We start from the raw sequence: 23,599 nt of genomic DNA on the forward strand, positions 1-23,599 counted from the left end.
GTTGGGGGTCTGGGTGCAGCTGACGGTGGGAGCTGGTTAGTTACTTCCTAGCAACTGTGTGTTCAGGTTGCCCCTTTTCCAGAACTGAGGTACTTGACAAGACTAAATTAGTCATGGGAGGTAATTTGGAACCTGGAAGCAGAGCAAGGGAAACTGAATAGCTTCAAGGGTATTTTACCTATTTTATAGTAGAGATAACCATCCATCCATGTTCCACTAAAAGGCACATTTCCTGACTGTAGTAAATGCTAGGTGTTATATGCCTTTCTTGCAAATATTAACAGTTCTGGCTGCACAGTGTAAAAGGTTACTCTGCAACTTTTTCTCATCTGACCTCCATGCTTGTCATTTCAGCGTCCTCATTTAATCCAGTGTATTTACACATTGGCTAGGCACTGATTTTGAATATTCTTTTGAGCACAGTTTGTATTGGCTGCTTCCAGATGACAGCTGGGAAGGTTCACCCATCCCATCAGTAATATGGAGAGACTGCCGCAGACAGAGCCACCCAGACCCCTATGGCACCTTTGTGCAAATTAGAAAAAGGGCCTCATTCTTGGAGCAGCCACAGCCCTGGGCCAAGGCGGCATCTGGCCTGGGTTCCATCGTCACTCATTTCCACAGCCGGACATACTTCTGCAAGGCACCACTCACCAACGGGGCCTCCGTTGAACAGCTTGAGACTCAGGCAAGCGTGCCCAGCAGACGTGCTTGGAGCAGCTGCTCTGGGTCAGGCAGCACGCTAAGTGCTGGGGCACAGAGGGGTCATGATGCCAGCTCTCTCTCTGCCAGCTTGCAAGCTAGGGAGGTGGGAGGAACAAGTACATGGACTGAGGGTGGATACCAGAGTGCCATGCTGGTGGCAAAGGCTTGGTGCATTAGAGGACCTGCAAGCTGATTGGAAAGACTGAGGTGGAGAGAGGGAGACGCACCTCCACGGGGAGGCAGGAGCTGGCCGTGGGTGGAAGAAGGGCAGAACTGGGCTGTCTTCTGTTCTTTGCATTGACCTGTTCCCATTCCAGATCTGCGCAGTCTTTCTTAACACTACTTACATTTCAAAAAGTTTTAATGTACCATCTGACTGTAAAAGTAATCCTGCAAACTGCAGAACATTTAACCTTCTATAGAAAGAAAATATTTCTCCCTAATCTTACATTGCAATGTTTTGGAGAATCTCCCTCCACTTTTTATCCTATTTGATTACTCATAACATTTAATTCTGTTCAGTTGACAAGCTTAACTTTATCTTAGATAACTACAGCAAAATTTTTAAAATTTACTGAATATATTCACATGGGCTTCCCTGATAGCTCAGTTGGTAAAGAATCTGCCTGCAATGCAGGAGACCCCGATTTGATTCCTGGGTTGGGAAAATCCGCTGGAGAAGGAATTGGCTACCCACTCCAGTTTCTTGGGCTTCCCTTGTGGCTCAGCTGGTAAAGAATCTACCTGCAATGCGGGAACCTGGGTTTGATCCCTGGATTGGGAAGATCCCCTGGAGAAGGGAAAGGCTACCCACTCCAGTATTCTTGGGCTTCCCTGTGGCTCCGATGGTAAAGAATCTGCCTGCAGTGCGGGAGACTCTGGTTCCATTGTCCATTCCTGGATCAGAAAGATCACCTGGAGAAGGGAAAGGCTACTCACTCCAGTATTCTGGCCTGGAGAATTCCACAGACTGTGTAATCCATGGGGTTGCAAAGAGTCGGACATGACTGAGCAACTTTCCTTTTCAGTTTCACATTAACATCACTGATGTTATTAATCCACAAGCCAAGGATAACTCGCCTAATGATGTTTTTCCTTTGGAGGAAGATGTGTTTTCTATTTCCTTTAACTGGTTTATGTTTTCTGGAGAAGGAAATTCTCCAACCCCCAACCAACAAACGTTGTAATGATCAAAAACCCAAAGGTCAGCATGGACTTGACAACAGAGAAGGTTGCAGACCGACTTTTACAACATGTAGCCAGCACTGCTCGTCAGAACTGTAGCTTGTTTTAATGAGTCAAAGGCCCCCAGTGGATTCAGCGTTTTGAGTCCCTGATGGAAAATGAGTGATCTAATAAGATCCTGACGCTGGGAAAGATTGAAGGCAGGTGGAGGAGGGGACGACAGAGGATGAGATGGTTGGATGGCATCACCGACTCGATGGACATGAGCTTGAGCAAGCTCTGGGAGTTGGTCGTGGACAGGGAAGCCTGGCGCGCTACAGTCCATGGGGTCGCAAGACGTGGACACGATTGACTGAACTGACTAGTATAATTGTTTTTCCTCAATAAATAGCGCCACCTTCTGGTAATTTTCTTGCATAGGCACATGGAGTTCATGAACACCTGAGGAGAGCAAGATAGAAAACTGACATAGCATCCAGAACTACACTGCCACGGCTGTTGACTGATGTTTTGGATTATTGTGCCCATAATACAGCCAAACATAAGCATGAGATCTGAAATTTCTTGTCGCCCAGAGCTGTGCTTAAAGAAGGCAGGCCTGACTTTCAGAGCCTCTCTCTCTGCCTTTTGCCGTCAGTGTACTTGTGGGCAGAGCATTGCTGCAACCAGGCCTGGCCTGAAGTCCCACCTCTGCTGCTTTTTAGCCACGTGGGCCTCAGTTTTCCTGGCCTCCCTGTCCCAGCTCTTGCATAGAATTGGTCTGGAGACTCAAACGAGTGGCACTTTTAAATCCTCTGTGCACTCCCCATGTACAGTGCCACTGGCTGTTTTATCCTCTGACATTCTAACTTGGGGTTTTCCTCTCTTTGCCAGGTGGATGAAGAGTATAAGAATCCTCACACGGTGGATAGAGTTCCCCTGGGGAAGGTGCCCCATCTGTGGGGTCAGTCCTTATACATCCTCAGCTCCCTCTTGGCAGAGGTAAGGGACTTGAGGGCTTCATTGCCTGGAAACTGTCTGATTGGAAGTTCAAAGGACCCTGGAGGAGCACAGGGGCTCTCTGTTGAGTGTGGCTGTGAATGTCCTTTGCATCTTCATGGCGGTAAAGTCAACTGATTGGGGTTGGCTCTGAGGCTGGAGGCCTGGACTTGGGTTCACCCTTAGGGTAAACAATTTCGGGGTCACCTGCAAGCCAAGCACTCCCTGTCTCTCCCCCAACACCCCTTCCTGCTAGCGTTTCCCATCTGTGGCTAGAACGTGGGTGAGTGGACAGTCAGGAGGAGGCTGGAAACTTCTCGGCCAAGGTCCGCACATGTGAGACAGACAGGGTTTGGGAAGCTACTGCATGTGGTCTTGACTCTCCAGTGCTCTCTACAGGAAGGGGCAGTGGCTGGTTTTCTGTAGTGAGTTTTGTGTCAGATGTTCCCTCAGGCCATAATACCCCTGCTGCCTCTGACTCATTCCTTCTTGTGAAACAACTTTTTACCCCCAGGCTTACGTTTTTAAAATACAAATGCTTTTGTGACAGTCCTAAGTGTGAGTGCTTTTTATCACTTGGCTCCTCATTCCTGGGAGGATCCTGCTCAGCTGAGTGTCTGGACCCCTGGGGAGGGGGGCGGGGCGGGGGTGGTGGTGGTGGGGGGAAGCTGGGGAGCAGTGGGTTGGATGTCACTGGAGTTCCTGGTATGTGAGAGAAGACCCAGGTAAAGCTGTCACAGTGCAAGTGGCCCTTAGGTGCTGAGATGGAGTAGTTTCATGGATACGATCATCTCTGCAATGTCATGGACATGTCCTTGGGAGTGCAAGCTGTGTCATACACTTTTTTCTTTATGAGTAGGGGAGAATCATATATCTCCTTTGGAAAGCCAACCCTGCCTCTGACTACCTCTGTAAACTTGGGCGGGTCTCTTGACTTCCCTGAGCCTCACTCTTTTCATCTTTATTTACTTTTTTAATGTTCTACAACTTTTGTTTAAATGTAGATTTTTTTTTTTTTTTTTTTTTTTTAGTTTCTTCATCTTTAGAGTGAAGAGGTTGGGTTTGATCATCTCTGATACGGTCCAGCTCTGATTTCTGTATCAGTGAGATCGGGAACAAATCCCTCTGCTTTTGTTTCCTCCTCCCAGAATGAGGGCCCTCATGTAGGCCCAGCATAAGGTCCACCTTGTCCTCAGGACTCCCAGAACACCTTGGTCCCCTGTCTTAGGGTACCTGTCATTTATAGATCATGTGAGGAAAGCCACATTCAGAGAGTACTCTGCCAACAGGAGAGGGGGAGTTTTTTTTTGTTTCAGGACAGTCAGCTCTGGGCCAAGTCCTCATTCTGCCCCTCATCCTGAGCTCCATGCCTTGGTTTCCTGGTTTCTCAGTGCATTGGTTTCTCAGGCCAAGGCACCTGGTAAGGTGGTGTGAATGGTGGTGCCTACCCATTAGGAGGACTGTGCGACAGTGCGTGTACAGAGCTCAGCACTGTGCCTGGCGCGGGGTAAGGGTCAGGGAGCACGAGTTACCCTTATTCTCCCACTCACACAAGGTTGGCGTGTTTGACTAGCCCTGGAGAGCTGGCTGCTGTAAACATGATAGAGTGCCATCTAAATGCTATAGTGTACAATGTGTTCAGAGAAAAGCAATTGCCTTGGAAAAATATAAAGGACTAAAATACTGAAGATCTTGAGCCTCCAGATATTTTATTTCCAAACTTAGGTTTAAGGTGAACTTTTAGTTTATCAGTGTATCATGGCATTAATACTCCTGTTTTCCTAGGGATTCCTTGCTGCTGGTGAAATTGATCCCTTGAACAGAAGATTTTCCACTTCGGTCAAACCTGATGTCGTCGTACAAGGTTTGTGTGTTTCCTATTCATATTTAACTTTGTAAAACCAATGCGATTTTTACAGCACATTTAATTTTTATTTATTTATTACTTTTTACTTTATTTTACTTTACAATACTGTATGGGTTTTGCCATACAAAGGATGCTTGGGGCTGGTGCACTGGGATGACCCACATTTAATTTTTTTTATTTTTATTTTTTATTTTACTTTACAATTCTGTATTGGTTTTGCCATACATTGACATGAATCCACCTATGGATATACTTTAGCATATATCAGTTCTGTGAAGTACGTTCTATAACTCAGCAGCTCCTAATCTCAGAGTTGGTTTCTAGCCAGCAGTTTTCTTGAATCTAAACCTTGATTGCAACTGGGGCACAAGTGATTCATTGAGCATCATTTTTCATAACTGCTATCCTTTAAAAAGTAGAATGTGACCTTGCTGAAAACTCAAAACCCAAGTGAGATTTCACTCATTGCTCCCTTGGAGGTCTGACTTCTTTCCAGAGCCGCTGGTCCATGTTCTCACCTGCCTCCCCTCCTCTCCAGCCGGCACTTCCATGGAAGTGCAAGGCCAGCCTGACCACTGCTGCAGCACTGGCTCTGACCACCCCATGACTTCCCCTCTCTGTGCCTCAGGCTCTCCCTCCCAGGGGGGGCTCTCCCTCCCAGGGGGGACCGTCCAGGAGTGCACACGCCTCAGAGAGCGACCTATACACCAGCTAGTATCAGCGTGTTGTGTCTATGCCTGTGTACCCTAGTGTACACTGTACATTTCTTAAGGATAGCAGCCTTATTTTTGTAGTTTTTTTTTTTTTTTTGTAGCTTTTGTATTGCTTGATACACACACACTCAATATAACAAAAGCAATTATTGAGAAAATGAAAGGGAACCCTGTCTGTGGCCACAGATGCATTTCGCTGCACTTGCCCGGGTTACAGCAAAGGTCGTGTGCAGGTCATCACTGGTCAGTGCTGTGTCCCAGGCCTGCCAAGACACGCCCAACCATCACAGCATCCTGATGAGGTAGCAACTGTGACGATCATGGTTATCATCCCCTTCTTACATGTGAGGGACCCACAGCTGACCCTACTGTCTCTGCCTGTCACTGGAGCACATGCTGCCAAGTGATCCCTTCAGTCCACAAGGCCGCTTTTCCAACTGCAGGCTGGCACAGCTTGATGGAGCCTGAGCACCATTTTTTTTTTTAAATGCAACAGAAGAAAACAGAGTAGAAAATATCAGAGGTTGTGGCCTGGAGGAATGGGCAGTCGAGTCTTGGAAAATTCTCTGCGTGTGGCTCTGTCATATCAGCAGGCTCACAGGTCTCCTCTGAAAGAGTCACTCTCACGCAGTGACCACTGTGTGGCTGTGATCCACATGGACCTCTGCATGGTGTTGGAAGCTTCCAGAGAGACGGATGTGAAGGGCAGCTGCTGGCCCACTCCTGCACGGCCAATGTCCCCATGCTGGGGCCCGGGGCTTACCTTCCCATCTCTGCTCGGCTGTAAGTGCAGGTTCCCCTCACGGCCTTGTTGTGAGGCTCAGATGAGGTCATGGGTATTAACATACTTTGGAGAAGTCTCACATGCTATGTAAGTACAAGGTCTCAGCCGCATTTGTAGGTATCATAGCTTCAGGAGTCACTGGCCTCAGGGTTCAGTGGTAGGGCTCAGGGGGCTACATCAGCAGTAAAGAAGTCTTTCCTCTGGCCTCAACACCGCCCCAAACTCCTCCAGTTCCTAGCAGGCTCCATGCAGCTGGACCCGGCAGTGGCCACTCTCTGTATGGCCAGAGCTCTGTTTTTCTAGCCCTGTCCCTGACACTCCTTCCCTTTGTCAATGCATGATCCCTTCTCTTAAAAGCCGGTGGTACTGGTACGGCAGGAATGGGGTCTAAGCCCATCTCAAACCCCACATCCCAGAGCCCTGCCTGCCAGAGAGCCAGATGCCCAGCCTCGCTCCCTGGAGATGGGCCCCAGCCTGGCCCATTGGGGTGTGCGACCCACCTCTGGGGTGGTTCTTGCCACCAGCGGGGTCTGTGTGCTCTGCTTCCTGGTGGGCCAGGCTGCCCCGCTACCACCAGCCCACAGGTAGGTCCACCCTTCCCTCTCTCCTGAGTGTATAAAGCTCCTCCCCATCAGTCAGAGAGGCAGGACGTCAGTAATTTGGCTTGTGACCTGTTGCAAGCCATTTCTACTGGTCTCAGACTGTCTTGTACATTGAGGGCACTTGTTAAATATGCATTGTAGGTGTTGAGGGGAGATGAGGCCAGAGAGAACTGGGAAGAGCGACAGGACAAGTGCTGTCCATTTCAAAACCTCCCAGCCTGTGGCAAGCCTGCTCATGTGTCTAAGACAGATCAGAGACAAGAGCAGACAACAGCGAGTGTCTGTGAGGGGACAAGGGCCACCGTCTAATGCAGACACTACGTTCTTGTTCACAGTCACTGTTCTGGCAGAAAACAACCACATTAAGGAGCTGCTGAGGAAACATGGGGTCAACGTCCAGAGTATCACTGACATTCATCCAATCCGAGTCCAGCCAGGCCGCATCCTTAGTCACATATATGCCAAGCTTGGTAGGTTTGGGGAAGTAGCAAGGTGTTTTTGGGGAGGCTGCATCTTGGTTCTAGGTTTGGGGTTTGGGGGAAACTATGATATGTATAAATTCTAAAGAGTTGGGCAAAGCACCAAAGTAGTTTCATTGCTTTGATGTGAAGAGAAATGGCCGGACAAGCACATTCCTCTCATGTCTGTTCAGGAGATGTCACCACAGGTGGCCAGTGATTTGTCAGATATGTGGTAAAAGAAGGAGCCATCTTTGGAAATTCACAACTGAAGCAGTCATTTGCATCTTGATAATGTTTCTAAATTTTTTCCATGGTCTCAAAAAATGCTCATTTACCCATTAAAATGGGAGGTGTATTCTCTTTATCTCAAATCTGACTGTTTAGAATCATGATTCCATACTAAATAAAAAGTAAACAAACTCCTCTGAATAGTTTTATTCCATATAGATGTTTTACTGGGTGCTATTCTTATATATGGATGAAAAGAAGGGAGTGGGATTCTTTTCTTAATTCATCCTTGTCCCGAAGAAGGATAACAGTATTGGAAAAACCAAACCCTAGAGTGAGTTGTTTAAGATATCAATAAGTTCAGGCTTAGGCAGAATCACTTGGATTAGATGTCACTGTGCCTGCTCTAACTTGAATTTTTCTTTTACTTTCTACATAGGACGGAATAAGAATATGAAATTGAGTGGGCGACCGTATCGGCACATTGGTGTCCTTGGGACATCGAAACTATACGTGATTAGGAACCAGATCTTTACTTTCACACCCCAGGTGAGAAGAGCAGGCCAGTAGTAAAGCAACAACCATTTGTTTATTAAGCTCTCTTTTTCTGTTTGGTGAGCTACTTTGAATGCAGCAGGATGTGCATGCAAGCGTTCAAATACAGACAAAAGATGACATCCAAGACCTAATACAGTCCTTTACCCATGGTAGGTATTCAGTAAATGCTGATTAGCTCTGAGTATGCCATCGCTTCCAGTATGAAGTGCACACACTTTAAAAATTGGCTAGTGCGTGCCACTTACAGCCCTCGTGCCCCCTAACACTCTCTCAGCTTGTCAGCAGGGCCTCTGTCAGTGGACTCCCACATGGGGAGTCTGAGTTTTCAGGCCCCAGCCCCCTTGATGAGATTCTGAATATATTGCTTTATGGGTCTTGTCTTTAGAGTTTTTGTTTCCAGAGGAAACTAGCCCTGTGGAACGCAGATGAAGCCTTTTTCATCCATTCAGCAGCTAGAAAGGCCAGCTGAGGGATCAGTTTGTCAGCAGAAGGCACAGCCCCCCAACTACTTGGGCACATAGTTGGCTGTGGGCTCATGGGTCAGTCACCTCAAGTTGCTCTTTCTCATCCAGCCTGTGCTGCTTGCTCAAATCTTGGGAGTTATTTCCCTTCATAACGAATTTTAGACCAGAGTGGAGTGTGCATGGGTCCAGAGGCCAGGGCAGCAGTATGATTTTCCTGGACACGATGCAACAGTGCCCATCGTTCATGTTAACCAGGCCGTCAGTCAGGTAAACAGTCTCCATGTCTCACCTGCTCTCAGCGGCCCCACTAGGAAAGCATCTCTGAGCTCAGCAGCCCTGGACTGCAACTGGAATTAAGGAGTTATTGATTTCCTTTCAGGGACAGCAGTGCTGGGCTAGGTCCTTAAATCCCCATCTGAGGAGCCGTAAATAGACCTAGCCTAGTGCCCTTTCCTCCCACACTTAGTGCTAATGGGCAGATCGATGGGTGTGGTCACAAGGAGAGCCCCACGGTGGAGCCAGGGTTGAGTCTCTTCTCTGGAAACAAAATGCAAGGATTAGTGCTGCAGTGAATGACAGCTGAGGTTGTGTGGAGGGGAAGGCAGGACAGTGTTGAACCTGGCCTGTTGTGACTTGCAGTTCACCGACCAGCATCACTTCTACCTGGCCCTGGACAACGAGATGATCGTGGAGATGCTAAGGATTGAGCTGGCCTACCTGTGCACCTGCTGGCGGATGACGGGCAGACCCACGCTCACCTTCCCCATCACGCATACCATGCTCAGTAAGTCCATGAACTTGATCTGCCCTGACTCATGCCCCATAGGTGGTCTTTAATCTTTGCAAAATGTTTAAAATGAGTCCCATGGACAGAGCTAGGTACCAAAGAGGGTTCTGAGCACTTAGGGTTCTGAGGTTGGGAATCTCCTATGCTATACATATTTTAATTGGTTGGTGTTGATGAACACGTTTCAGCACATACCCAAACAAAGTATTCCCAGATGAAGTGAACTAATTCATCTTTTTTTTTTTCTTTTTAGCAAATGATGGCTCAGATATTCATTCTGCTGTTCTTGCTACAATTCGCAAACTAGAGGATGGATATTTTGGAGGAGCTAGGTAATTTGTGATTTTTTCTAGAAAACAAAAGTAACATTGACCTTTCTTGAAGCCTTTTACTGCCCTTCTCCCATTTTTCATATCCACTGCTGAACATAGAAGTGTGGAGCTTTCAAGTAAAAAGGAAGTTAAAACATCTAATTCGGTTTACCCGTATGAAACTGGAATTATCTCTAAGCAGTATTTGCTGGGTGTTTGTGAAGCTTTTATGGGCGCCAGGAGGCCTGGAACATAGAGCTGTGAGCGAATCAAGTCTCTCTGAAGTGTCCCCCTTCAGATGCATGTGTGGAATGTGGAGTCTGTTTCTTCTAAAAGGTGGGCTAGCAAACCCCCAGTGCCTTGGGGCTGGTAGGTGCTCAGTAATCAAATCACTCCTTGAGTGTGCCAACACCTTAACGGATGGGGGCTCACCTCCCAAGGACACCCCTGTCACAAGGTAGAGGATTTCTCTGTAGCCTCTGTGTCTTGATCTCCGTGAAACTCCTGGAATATGCGAGAAGGGCCCCAGGAGAGCCTTAGCATGCAGCCAGCTTAAGTCATGTGTGGCCTTTCCTGAGGTCGGGGAGGCTGCCATTGGGTCCCTGATGGAATGCCAGTTGCTAGAAGTGTTTGGGAATTGAAGTTTGCCTTTCTTCTCACATCCTCCCATGCCAGGGACCCTGCTGCCATGGTAATTTTTTAAATTGTAAACTATATGTAATATAAAATTTGCCACCTAAACCATTTTAAGTGTACAATTCGGTTGCATTAAGTACATTCACATTGTTTGCAACCAGTCTCTTAGAGCTCTTTTCATCTTGTAAAACTGAAACTCTGTACCCCTGAAACCACTCTCCATCTGCCCCACCCCTGGCCCTGACAACCAGGGGCTTTCTGCTTTCTGTCTCTAGGTGTCTCTCCTAAGTGGCCTCATCTAGTGTTTGCCTTTTTGTGACTGGTTGATTTCACTTAGCCTGATGTCCTCTGGGTTGAGTCACTGTATTATTTCTAAGTACCAGGGCTGGCACCTCTGCTCACTGAACTTGCTGTGGGCTTTGCTGTACACTTGAAGTGGCCCTTGCTCCAGGCTTCTCATGGCCTTTCTCATGAGTGTCAGCGAGGTCCTCCTCAGCATTCTGCTGTCAACATCCCAGGGCTGGCGCCGTGACTGCAGTTGGCATCCACTTGTGTACAGTTCATCTCCAGCTTGGATAAGTTACCACCTGGCATATGGTGTCATAACCGACAGGCAATACCACTCGCCTGTAATTGACTTTTCCAAAATGAATTCTTTTTCTGAAACCTTATCATCATCAAAAGGATACTGTGTACAATTGTTTGAGCATGCAGTGTATTCTTTGTCTCTTTATGTGTCATCTCACATTGTCCTTTGCTTTGACTCGAGCAAATATTCCTATTTTATATGCAAGGATCTGTAGAGAGCCAGGGTCACAAGATGAGTAGGTGCCAAAGCGCCATGTAAATACTTTAACCACCGTGTCGAGCTGGATGGGGGCTTACAGGAGTCGGGAGGGGGTCCTGGTTACAGAGTATGGCAAACAATTCATAGATCCATGGAAAGAAAGAGGGATGCCTAGGCTCCACAATTCCTACTAAGTAATTCATAATTAAAGTTGAATCTCATTTTGGCTCTTTTTTAAGTCTGAGGGTATTTGAAAAACTGAACTCACTGTACATGCCAGACTCTATCCTGTGGACCCACCTGGTTGTTGTTCAGTTGCTAAGTTGTGTCTGACTCTTTGCGACCCCAATGAACTGCAGCATGTCAGGCTTCCCTGTCCTTCACCATCTCCCAGAGCTTGCTCAAACTCATGTCCATCAAGTCAGTGATGCCATCCAACCATCTCATCCTGTCGTCCCCTTCTCCTCCTGCCCTCAATCTTTCCCAGCATCAGGGTCTTTTCTAATGAGTCAGTTCTTCCCATCAGGTAACCAAAATATTGGAGTTTCAGCTTCAGCATCAGTCCTTCCAGCCCTCCATTATTCACACATTTTACCATGTTTCAGGAAACCCACACTTCCAAGAAAACACTATGGGCCTTCTTTAAGTGACTTTCCCTTGGAGTCATGCCATGAATACATACATATATACAAAATGCAAAGCTGAAGGTAAAATCCTTCTTTGGCTTCTCACTGTTCTAAGACAAATGTCTAAATCTTCAGTGAATTTAAAAGGGCCAGGACGATCTACTGCCAATCTCGTTTCCATTTCTCAAAAGCATCTGTGATGTGACCCAGGACTGCCTTGGGCATGGCTTCTAACTGCCTCAGCTCGGCTGCTTACCCAGTGCAGCTCAGCTAGCAGATCGCATCTGAAAGGCTTTTCCTCAGCCTTTCCTAACCACTTCAGACCCTCAGCCCTACATAACACCCTTTATAATAGAAATGCATTGTTGTTGTTCAGTCACTCAGTCTGTCTGACTCTTTGTGACCCCATGGACTGCAGCACGCCAGGCTTCCCTGTCCATCACCAACTCCTGGAGCTTACTCAAACTCATGTCCATCAAGTCAGTGATGCCATCCAACCATCTCATCCTCTGTCATCCCCTTCTCCTCCTGCCTTCAATCTTTCCCAGCATCAGGATCTTTTCCAGTGAGTCGGCTCTTCACATCAGGTGGCCAAAGTATTGGAGCTTTAGCATCAGTCCTTCCAATGAATATTCAGGACTGATTTCCTTTAGGATGGACTGATTGGATCTCCTTGCAGTCCAAGGAACTCTTAAGAGTCTTCCAGCACCACAATTTGAAAGCATCAATTCTTAGGTGCTCAAACTTCTTGATGGTTCAGCTCTCACATCCATACGTGACTACTAGAAAAACCATAGCTTTGACTATATGGCCCTTTGTCAGCAAAGTGATGTCTCTGCTTTTTAATTTGCTGCCTAGGTTGGTCATAGCTTTTCTTCCAAGGAGCAAGCATCTTTTAATTTCATGGCTGCAGTCACCCTCTGAAGTGATTTTGGAGCCCAGAAAACCTGTCACTGTTTCCATTGTTTCTCCATCTATTTGCCATGAAGTGATGGGACCCAGTGACATGATCTTAGTTTTTTGAATGTTGAGTTTTAAGCCAGCTTTTTCACTCTCCTTTCACCCTCATCAAGAGGTTCTTTAGTTCATCTTCCCTTTCTGCCATAAGGTGGTGTCATCTGCATACTTGCGGTTATTGATATTTCTCCCAGCAATCTTGATTCCAGCTTGTGCTTCATCCAGCCCGTATGTCACATGATGTACTCTGTATATAAGTTAAATAAGCAGGGTGACGATATACAGCCTTGACGTACTCCTTTCCCAATTTGGGACCAGTCCACTGTTCCATGTCCAGTTCTAACTGTTGCTTCTTGACCTGCATACAGGTTCGTCAGGAGACAGGTAGGGTGGTCTGGTATTCCCATCTCTTAAGAGTTTTCTACAGTTTGTTGTGATCTGCACAGTCAAAGGCTTTAGTGTAATCAGTGAAGCAGAAGTATGTGTTTTTCTGGAATTCTCTTGCTTTTTCTGTGATCCAACAGATATTGGCAATTTGATCTCTGGTTCCTCTGCCTTTTCTAAATCCAGCTTGAACATCTGGAAGTTCTCAGTTCAAATACTGTTGAAGCCTAGCTTGAAGGATTTTAAGCATGACCTTGCTAGCATATGAGAAGAACACAGTTGTGTTGTAGTTTGAACATTTTTTTAGCATTGCCCTTCTTTGGTATTGGAATAGAAATTGACCTTCTCCAGTCCTGTGGCTACTGCTGAGTTTTCCAAATTTGCTGGCATATTGAGTACAGAACTTTCACAGCATCATCATTTAGGATTTGAAATGGCTCAGCTAGAGTTCTATCACCTCCACTAGCTTTGTTTGTAGTGATGCTTCCTAAGGCCCACTTGACTTCACACTCCAGGATGTCTGATCCTAGGTGAGTGACCACACCATCATTGTTAAACAGGTCATTAAGACCTTTTTTGTACAGTTCTATGTATTCTTGTCACCTCTTCTTAATCTCTTCTGCTTCTGTTAGGTCCTTACTGTTTCTGCCCTTTATTGTGCTTATCATTGCATGAAATATTCTCTTGGTATCTCTGATTTTCTTGAAGAGATCTCTAGTCTTTCCAATTCTATTGTTTTCCTCTACTTCTTTGCACTGGAGACCCCGGTTCCATTCTCCATTCCTGGATCGGGAAGATCCACTGGAGAAGGGATAAGTACCCACCTATTCCAGTATTCTTGGGCTTCCTTTGTGGCTCAGCTGGTAAAGAATCTACCTGCAATACGGGAGACCTGGGTTTGTTCCCTGAGTTGGGAAGATCCCCTGGAGTAGGGAAAGGCTACCCACTCCAATATTCTGGCTGAGAGAATTCCATGGTCTGTATAGTCCATGGGGTCCCAAAGAGTTGGACAGGACTGAGAGACTTTCACTTTCACCTTTACTCGATTAGAAGGCTTTTCTCACTCTCAGGCAGCACTTCTTGCCTTCTTGAGGCTCACACACTTGTGAATTCATTTGCATTGCCTGCTTCTGTTTACTCTTCTCCAACTAAGCCATTTAAACCAGTCATAATCTGATGCTGGTAGCTCCGAGGCAGCCTATAGTTTTCTGCCTCCAGATCTAACATTTTAAGAATAATGTTAGAGAGCCACATAGTGCTGGCTCTCTTTCTGTAGGGTAGACATCCCAGGCTTGGGAAGCAAGAACTTGGAGACTGCTACCTTTGTAGAAGAACCCCATACTGCCAAACCCTGCTACCAGAGGTTTTGTGGAACTTTTCCCAGACTGACGATAGGGCAACTCTGGGCCAGTGTCCCCTTCTGGAGATGGCCTGCCCATTACATTCCTTCTAGAGAGAACTTTGCTCAGAGCAGTGACTTTCCCAACATTTACCCCCACTCTCCTCCCTGGGCCTTGTGTGACAGGGACTCATAAAAACTAGCACTAGTGCACCCAGAGAATCACTTCTTGTGGTTTTGTTCTGGTCTAGTTGTTTCAGGGCAAAAAATCCTTAAGGGTTGGCTCTGTTTAAAAGTGGTTCTCTCAATATGTTCTGTAAAACTTTGGTTCAGTAAAATAGATTTCTATTTGTGTTGGGTTTGGGAATAAGAAATCAGTATGATTCATTTTGGCTTCTAATATGCTGTGTGCTTCCACTTCATACTTGCTATTGAATTTTCATTTTCATTTCTTGGCTGGACTACTCGTATGGGGCAATCTGCAAGTGACATATTTATGGATTCTGGCAGAAGCGTCACTTAGTTATTGAAAATCGTCTCTGGATGATTCTTCATGGAAGTTTGTCCACGTCCACCTATATCTCTAACAAAGTGTCTCCTTGGCAGAGTAAAATTAGGGAGTCTTTCGGAATTTCTCACCACCTCTTTCTACACGTATCTGACCTTCCTGGATCCAGACTGTGATGAGAAGTTGTTTGATGATGCCAGTGAAGGGACCTTCAGTCCTGATAGTGATTCAGACCTGGGAGGATATTTGGAAGACACCTATAATCAAGGTATGGCTTGGAATGCCTTTGCAGGCAGTCCCTGAATTTATTTAAACCTTGGCATTGTGACAAAGTTGCCCTAAAACTCAAGCACAGAAAAATGATTGGTAACTAGTACAACAAAAAAGTCTTCAGAAACTTTGATTTATTAAAATGAATAAAAGAAAGTGTTAGTTGCTCAGTCATGTCAGACTCTTTGCAATCCCATGGACTGTAGCCCACCAGGCTCCTCTGTCCATAGGTTCTCCAGGCAAGAATACTGGAGCGGGTTGCCACTTTAAAAACCTAAACTGCAAAAGTGAGGCTTTCTTTTAAACCTAGAGGGATAAAGAGTTTCAGGAATGGAGACTTTTCACAAAATATAAAGAAACACATTTCCTGAATTTTCAAAGGAGTGGTAGAATGGTCTTGGCTTGATTGGATATAAGTGATGAAATCTTATGTATATAACATTTCTCAAACTGAGCAAAGTTTGGGGTTGAAGTGACCTGTTTTTCACTTCTAGATAGGACTTGGGATTGGATCTGTGGGGCATACCATAATGTGTAGCTCATTCAGGACAAATGAAAACCAAAAGATTGGATGTTGACTGCTGGCCCTCAGATTGTCTACATATTCAGCTCATCCTAGGATGATGTGATGTAAACACCATCTTGACCTGTATTTTTCTTTTTTTAGAATGAAGTTTTTCCAAACAACAACTTTATAAACACATGCATCATCTAGGTAAATCTCTTCCTTTCTAGAGGCAGAGTGGAAGTCAAGTATCTATATCAAAATGTTGTCTTCTGCTAAATCTGTTCAGCACTCGCAGCCACACATAATCACTTTTATGCACTTAGGTTGTTTCTGCAGCTTGTTTTCATTGGCTCTTTTTCTTACCTGTGTAATTACAGAAAGCCAGGACGAGCTTGACCAGTATATCAACCACCTTCTGCAAAGCACATCCTCGAAGTGCTATCTGCCAGCTCTCTGTAAGAAGACAGAGGACAACCAGGTTTTCAGTGCTATCCATTCCACTCGGGATATACTTTCCGTGATGGCAAAAGCAAAGGGTTTGGAAATTCCATGTACGTTATTAACTCTTCTCTGCCTACTAAAATAACCTCTTTTATGAAAGTAATGTGTGAGCATAATGTACAAGTCAAAGGATCCTAAAGGCAACAAAGTGCAGCTGTTTACTGCCTTACCTTTCCCCTCCTAACTTCTCCCAGTCCTTCTACTTAGGGACAACCACTTTTCAACTCTTAGTTGTTTCTTTTCATATTTACATATCTTTGAATGACCTAAATCAAATCCCTTATGATTATACAGTGGAAGTGAGAAATAGATTTAAGGGACTAGATCTGATAGAGTGCCTGATGAACTATGGAATGAGGTTTGTGACATTGTACAGGAGACAGGGATCAAGACCATCCCCAAGAAAAAGAAATGCAAAAAAGCAAACTGGCTGTCTGAGGAGACCTTAAAAATAGCTCAGAAAAGAAGAGAAGCAAAAAGCAAAGGAGAAAAGGGAAGATATACCCATTTGAATGCACAGTTCCAAAGAATAGCAAGGAGAGATAAGAAAGTCTTCTTCAGAGATCAATACAAAGAAATGGAGGAAAACAATAGAATGGGAAAGACTAGAGATCTCTTCAAGAAAGACAGAGATACAAAGGGAACATTTCATGCAAAGATGGGCTCAATCAAGGACAGAAATGGTATGGACCTAACAGATGCAGAAGAGATTAAGAAGAGGTGACAAGAATACACAGAAGAACTATACAAAACAGATCTTCATGACCCAGATAATCACAATGGTGTGATCACTCACCTAGAGCCAGATATCCTGGAATGTGAAGTCAGGTGGGTGTTAGAAAGCATCACTACAAACAAAGCTAGTGGAGGTGATGGAATACCAGTTGAGCTATTTCAAATCCTGAAAGATGATGCTGTGAAAGTGCTGCACTCAATATGCCAGCAAATCTGGAAAACTCAGCAGTGGCCACAGAACTGGAAAAGGTCAGTTTTCATTCCAATCCCAAAGAAAGGCAATGCCAAAGAATGCTCAGACTACCGCACAATTGCACTCATCTCACAGGCTAGTAAAGTAATGCTCAGAATTCTCCAAACCAGGCTTCAACAGTACATGAAGATGTTCAAGCTGGTTTTAGAAAAAGCAGAGGAACCAGAGATCAAGTTGCCAACATCTGTTGGATCATGGAAAAAGCAAGAGAGTTCCAGAAAAACATTTATTTCTGCTTTATTGACTGTACCAAAGCCTTTGACTGTGTGGATCACAATAAACTGTGTAAAATTCTTCAAGAGATGGGAATACCAGACCACCTGACCTGCCTCTTGAGAAACCTATATGCAGGTCAGGAAGCAACAGTTAGAACTGGACATAGAACAGCAGACTGGTTCCAAATAGGAAAAGGAGTATGTCCGGGCTGTATATTGTCCTCCTGCTTATTTAACTTCTATGCAGAGTACATCATGAGAAACGCTGGGCTGGAAGAAGCACAAGCTGAATCAAGATTGCCAGGAGAAATATCAATAACCTCAGGTATGCAGATGACACCACCTTTATGGCAGAAAGTGAAGAGGAACTAAAAAGCCTCTTGATGAAAGTGAAAGAGGAGAGTGAAAAAGTTGGCTTAAAGCTCAACATTCAGAAAACAAGATCATGGCATCTGGTCCCATCACTTCATGGCATATAGATGGGGAAACAATGGCTGACTTTATTTTTTTGGGCTCCAAAATCCCTGCAGATGGTGATTGCAGCCATGAAATTAAAAGACATTTACTCCTTGGAAGGAAAGTTATGACCAACCTAGATAGCATATTAAAGAGCAAAGACATTACTTTGCCAACAAACGTCCTTCCAGTCAAGGCTATGGTTTTTCCAGTAGTCATGTATAGAGGTGATAGTTGGGCCATAAAGAAAGCTGAGTGCCAAAGAATTGATGCTTTTGAACTGTGATGTTGGAGAAGACTCTTGAGAGTCCCTTGGACTGCAAGGAGATCCAACCAGTCCATCCTAAAGGAGATCAGTCCTGGGTATTCATTGGAAGGACTGATGATAAAGCTGAAACTCCAATACTTTGGTCACCTGATGCAAAGAGCTGACTCATTTGAAAAGACCCTGATGCTGGGAAAGATTGAGGGCAGGAGAAGGGGACAAGAGAGGATGAGATGGTTGGATGGCATCACCGACTCAATGGACATGAGTTTGGGTGGACTCCGGGAGTTGGTGATGGACAGGGAGGCCTGACGTGCTGTGGTTCACGGGGTCACAAAGAGTCGGACATGACTGAGCGACTGAACTGAACTGTCTTTGATGCGTCAAGTTTATTCAGTATCTGTGACCTTTCTCTTATGCAGGTGAGGAATTCACCTGTCTTAAATCACCACTCCTCTACTTCACTTCCTCTAACCTGTCCATGCAGTTGTATTAAGGTTTAGTTAAATCAGTATTCACTATTTCTGTCTTTGTATGTATGTAAATATTATTCCCAACTCAGTATTATACTACATTATAATTTTTGCTTTTCATTTTTTTCTAAAAATAACAGTTGCCCTTGTAATTAGCTTCACTTCCCTCCAGTGGCCACGCAATAGAAACTTCCACAAGGTCAAGCATATGTATGAAACTCATGGTCCCACTACTTAGAGTCTAAAAGTCTCGTCCTGACTGATTGCTCCCTAGGCCTTTTGGATACCTGGCATCTTGGGACTGTTCTTTATTATAATCCTTGGAATCTCCTTTGCTTATCTCTTCAGTTGGGTTCCGTGTTTCTTGATTATGGCATGTTCTCCCTTCTCGATTTATTCCTTTGGTGGAATACATTCTAGAATAGTTTCAATAGTTTCACTGGAACAGGGCCCAGTGATGGTAGCCCTCAGCGTGCGTGTTTCTGAAGCTCACTGACTGTTTTGGCCTGACTGCCCTCTGTGTCCAGGATATAGATTTTTTATTTCCACTTGGCTGCATGCAGCATGTAGGATCTTAGTTCCACAGCCTGAGATCGAACCCATGCCCCCTCCAACGGGAGTGTGGAGTCTTAACCACTGGACCTCCAGGGAAGTCCCCAGGATGTAGATTTTATCCTGAAATCTTCCTTCACCATCATACTGGAGAATTCCTTCTTGACTCTCCTATTTTCTGTATCTTAGCTTTTCCTCTTGGTTAGCTTACTGTCTTATTTGATGGAGGACATCCAGTAGTTCCTGGGAAACAGTTTATGTCAGGTAAAATTGTTGAGACCTTTGAAGTCTGAAAACTGTTGTTCAGTCACTAAGTTGTGTCCAACTCTTTGCAGCCCCATGGACGGCAGCACGCCAGGCTTCCCTGTCCTTCACTGTCTCCTGGAGTTTGTCTGAAAACTGTTGTTCATTCACTAAGTTGTGTCCAGCTCTTTGCGACCCCATGGACAGCAACATGCCAGGCTTTCCTGTCCTTCACTGTCTCCCAGAGTTTGCTCAAACTCATGTCCAATGAGTCAGTAATGCCATCCAACATATCATTCTCTGTGGCCCCCTTCTCCTCCTGCCTTCAATCTTTCCTAGCATCAGGGTCTTTTCCAATGAGTCGACACTTTGCAGCAGATGGCCAAAGTATTGGAGCTTCAGCTTTAGCATCAGTCTTGCCAATGAATATTTAGGACTGATTTCCTTTAGGATTGACTGGTTTGATCTCCTTGCTGTCCAAGGATCTCTCAAGAATCTTCTCCAGCACCACAGTTCAAAGGCATTGTTCGACACTCAGGCTTCTTTATGGTCCAACTCTCACATCTGTACATGACTGCTGGAAAAGCCATAGATTTGACTATATGGACCTTTGTCGGCAAAGTGATGTCTCTGCTTTCTAATATACTGTTTAGGTTTGTCATAGCTTTCTTCCAAGGAACAAGCATCTTTTAATTTCATGAATCCAGTCACTGTCCACAGTGATTTTTGGAGCCCAGGAAAATAAAGTCTGTCACATTTTCCATTTTCCCCCATCTATTTGCCATGAAGTGATGGGACCCGATGACATGATCTTAGTTTTCTGAACGTTGAGTTTTTAAGCCAGCTTTTTTCCTCTCCTCTTTCACCTTCATCAAGAGGCTTTTTAGTTCCTCTTTACTCTGCGCTGTTAGAGTGGTATCATCTGCCTATCTGAGGTTGCTGATACTTCTCCTGGCTATCTTGACTCCAGCTTTAGCCTCGTCCAGCCCAGCATTTTGCAGATGTACTCTGCATAGATTTTGAACCAGTCCATTGTTCCATGTCCAGTTCTTACTGTTGCTTCCTGGCCTGCATACAGGTTTCTCAGGAGGCAGGTAAGGTGGTCTGGTACTCCCATCTCTTGAAGAATTTTCCACAGTTTGTTGTGGTCTACATTGTCAAAGGCTTTAGTGTAGTCAATGAAGCAGTAGTAGATGTTTTTCTGGAATTGCTTTGCTTTCTCTGTGATCCAACAGATGTTGGCAATTTGATTTCTGGTTTCTCTGCCTTTTCTGAATCCAGTTTGTACATCTGGAAGTTCTCAGTTCAAATACTGTTGAAGCCTAGCTTGAAGGATTTTGCTAGCATGTCAGATGAGCACAGTTGTTCAGTTGTTTTGAGCATTCTTTGGCATTGCCCTTCTTTGGGATTGGAATGAAGACTGACCTTTTCCAGTCCTGTGGCCACTGCTGAGATTTCCAAATTTGCTGGCATATTGAGTACAGCACTCTCACAACATTATCTTTTAGGATTTGAAATAGTTCAGCAGGAATTCCATCACCTCTACCAGCTTTGATCATAGTAATGCTTCCTAAGGCCCGTTTGACCTCACACTCTAGGCAGGATGTCTGGCTCTAGGTGAGTGACTACCCCATCGTGGTTATCTGAGTTATTAAGACCTTTTTTGTGTAGTTCTTCTGTGCATTCTTGCCACCTCTTCTTAATCTCTTCTGCTTCTGTTAGGTCCTTACTGTTTCTGTCCTTTATGGTGCCCATCTTTGCATGAAATGTTCCCTTGGTATCTCTAATTTTCTTGAAGAGATCTCTAGTCTTTCCCATTCTATTGTTTACCTCTATTTCTTTGCACTTTCACTTAAGAAGGTTTTCTTATCTCTCATTGCTGTTCTTTGGAACTCTGCATTCAGATGGGTATATGTTTCCTTTTCTCCTTTGCCTTTCATGTCTCTCCTTTCTCAGCTGTTTGTAAGGCCTCCTCAGACAACCGTTTTGCCTTGTTGCATTTCTTTTTCTTGAGTATGGTTTTGATCACTGCCTCATGTACAGTGTTACGAACCTCTGTTGATAGTTCTTCAGTGACTCTATCAGATCTATCCCTTGTCACTTCCTGTGTATAATCATCAGGGATTTGATTTAGGTTATACCTGAATGGTCTAATGGTTTTCCCTACTTTATTCACTTTAAGTCTGAGTTTTGCAATAAGGAGCTCATGATCTGATCCACAGTCAGCTCTTGGTCTTGTTTTTACTAACTATAAAACTTCTCCATCTTTGCTGCAAAGAATATAATCAATCTGATTTTGCTATAGACCATCTGGTGATGTCATGTGTAGAGTTACCTTTTGTGTTGTTGGAAGAGGGTGTTTGCTATGACAAGTGTGTTCTCCTAGCTACAGATTTTCCCTATCCATATGAGAGATTGGCTGAGTATAGAATTCTAGATTGAAATAAATTTTCCTTGATAATTTTGAAAGCCTCCCTTCACTGTCCTCTTGGTTTCAGTGTTGCTGTTGATAAATCTGAACCCATTCTGATTTTTGATTCTTTAAATGTAAACTGTTACTCTCTTTCAAAGTGTTTAGTTTTTTCTTTACTCTCAGGTTCTGAAATTTCAATGGTGTGCCTTGTTCTGGGTGTATTTTCATCCACTGTGTTGGCTGCCCAGTGGATCTTATCTGTCTGGAAATGTGTGTTTTTCAGTCCTGTACAGTTCTGATAATTTCTTGATTCATTTCTTTCCTTACATTTTCTCTGTCCTGTCTCTCTGGTACTTTGTGATTCTAATATTGACCTCCTGGAGAAGTCTTTTATCATTTCTTCCTGTCTTTCATTTCTCTGTCTTTTGCTCTGTTCTGAGGGCAATTGTTTGAACCTTTTGTTCCACCTGCTCAATTGACTTTTTCCTATTTTGCTGTCATGGTTTAAATCTTTGTTCTCTGAATTGTATCTCTTCTTGTCTCATGCATGCAGTACAGTTTTTATCACTCTAGTAAAGTTAATGGCAGAGATTTTTGGTTTTGTTTTTACATTTTCTTCTCCCTAAATGGTCTCCCATTTTCCCCAAGTCAATGTTTCCTGTTGCTTTTGGTCTCTCTCTTTCATATTAGTCTTTCCTCCAGTGCTGGGTGTCCCTTGGTTATCTGCTCAGCATGAGACCCTCCAAGCCTGTGAGTGGGGCCTGTTGAGTTTATGGGTGTAGGCAGGGCAGATTTCCCAGAGATGTTCTACAGTCTCCTTCGCAATGTCCTTCTTAACTGATAAAGGTCTGATTGCCTATACAGTCACTTATTCCCCCAAGGCATTTAGCCATGGCTTCAGACATGTGGGTCAGCACCCTCTCCAGAAACTCACATACCACCCCCTTTATACCCTCTTCAGAGAGACCCTTTAATCTTCTATCAGGGTGAGCAAGGCTGTTGCCAAGTTATGTGGAGTTGCAGAAGGCATCTAGGGAGCTCACTGCCTCTCACACAGCTTCTTCTCTGTCTTCCTTTTTTTTGGATACCCTCCCTCGACCCGCAGGTGCTAGAGGTCCATGGTGCAGCAAGCTCCTTAAACTTCTGAGGATTCTCTGGTAGATATTTGACTGGTGCTTGTTTTTCCCACTGTAGTTTGGGGTTTGGTTGCCTTGGGGCTACTAAACCAATTGTCTTTTATCCATTGGCTTTCCAACTCTATTATTGTCTTCTGCTCAGCTTCCCTATTTTTTAGGATTTGCCTTTTAAAAAAAATTATTTTTGTACTGTTATTGGGGGTTTCAGTTCAGTTCAGTTGCTCAGTCATGTCCGACTCTTTGCGACCCCATGAATCGCAGCACGCCAGGCCTCCCTGTCCATCACCAACTCCCGGAGTTCACTCAGACTCATGTCCATCGAGTCAGTGATACCATCCAGCCATCTCATCCTCTGTCATCCCCTTTCCTCCTGCCCCCAATCCCTCCCAGCATCAGAGTCTTTTCCAATGAGTCAACTCTTCGCATGAGGTGGCCAAAGTACTGGAGTTTCAGCTTTAGCATCATTCCTTCCAAAGAAATCCCAGGGCTGATCTCTTTTAGGACGGACTGGTTGGATCTCCTTGCAGTCCAAGGGCCTCTCAAGAGTCTTCTCCAACACCACAGTTCAAAAGCATCGATTCTTCGGCGCTCAGCCTTCTTCACAGTCCAACTCTCACATCCATACATGACTACTGGAAAAACCATAGGCTTAACTAGATGGACCTTAGTTGACAAAGTAATGTCTCTGCTTTTGAATAT

General features: G+C 44.8%; 1 protein-coding gene across 3 annotated transcripts in view; it reads left to right on the plus strand.

The window, feature by feature from the left end:
• Window positions 1-23,599, plus strand: part of PHKA2 (phosphorylase kinase regulatory subunit alpha 2) — a 92,915-nt gene that overhangs the window by 52,700 nt on the left and 16,616 nt on the right. For all 3 annotated transcript variants that reach the window (XM_040266536.1, XM_040266537.1, XM_040266538.1), the window contains exons 13-20: window positions 2,764-2,871; window positions 4,654-4,732; window positions 7,170-7,304; window positions 7,963-8,072; window positions 9,185-9,329; window positions 9,586-9,664; window positions 14,979-15,148; window positions 16,036-16,209. In XM_040266536.1, coding sequence (XP_040122470.1) covers window positions 2,764-2,871; window positions 4,654-4,732; window positions 7,170-7,304; window positions 7,963-8,072; window positions 9,185-9,329; window positions 9,586-9,664; window positions 14,979-15,148; window positions 16,036-16,209 — 1,000 coding nt within the window. The remainder of the gene's footprint in view (window positions 1-2,763; window positions 2,872-4,653; window positions 4,733-7,169; window positions 7,305-7,962; window positions 8,073-9,184; window positions 9,330-9,585; window positions 9,665-14,978; window positions 15,149-16,035; window positions 16,210-23,599) is intronic.

This window comes from Oryx dammah, unplaced genomic scaffold (assembly GCF_014754425.2).
Source record: "Oryx dammah isolate SB20612 unplaced genomic scaffold, SCBI_Odam_1.1 HiC_scaffold_23, whole genome shotgun sequence".
NCBI lineage: Eukaryota > Metazoa > Chordata > Mammalia > Artiodactyla > Bovidae > Oryx > Oryx dammah.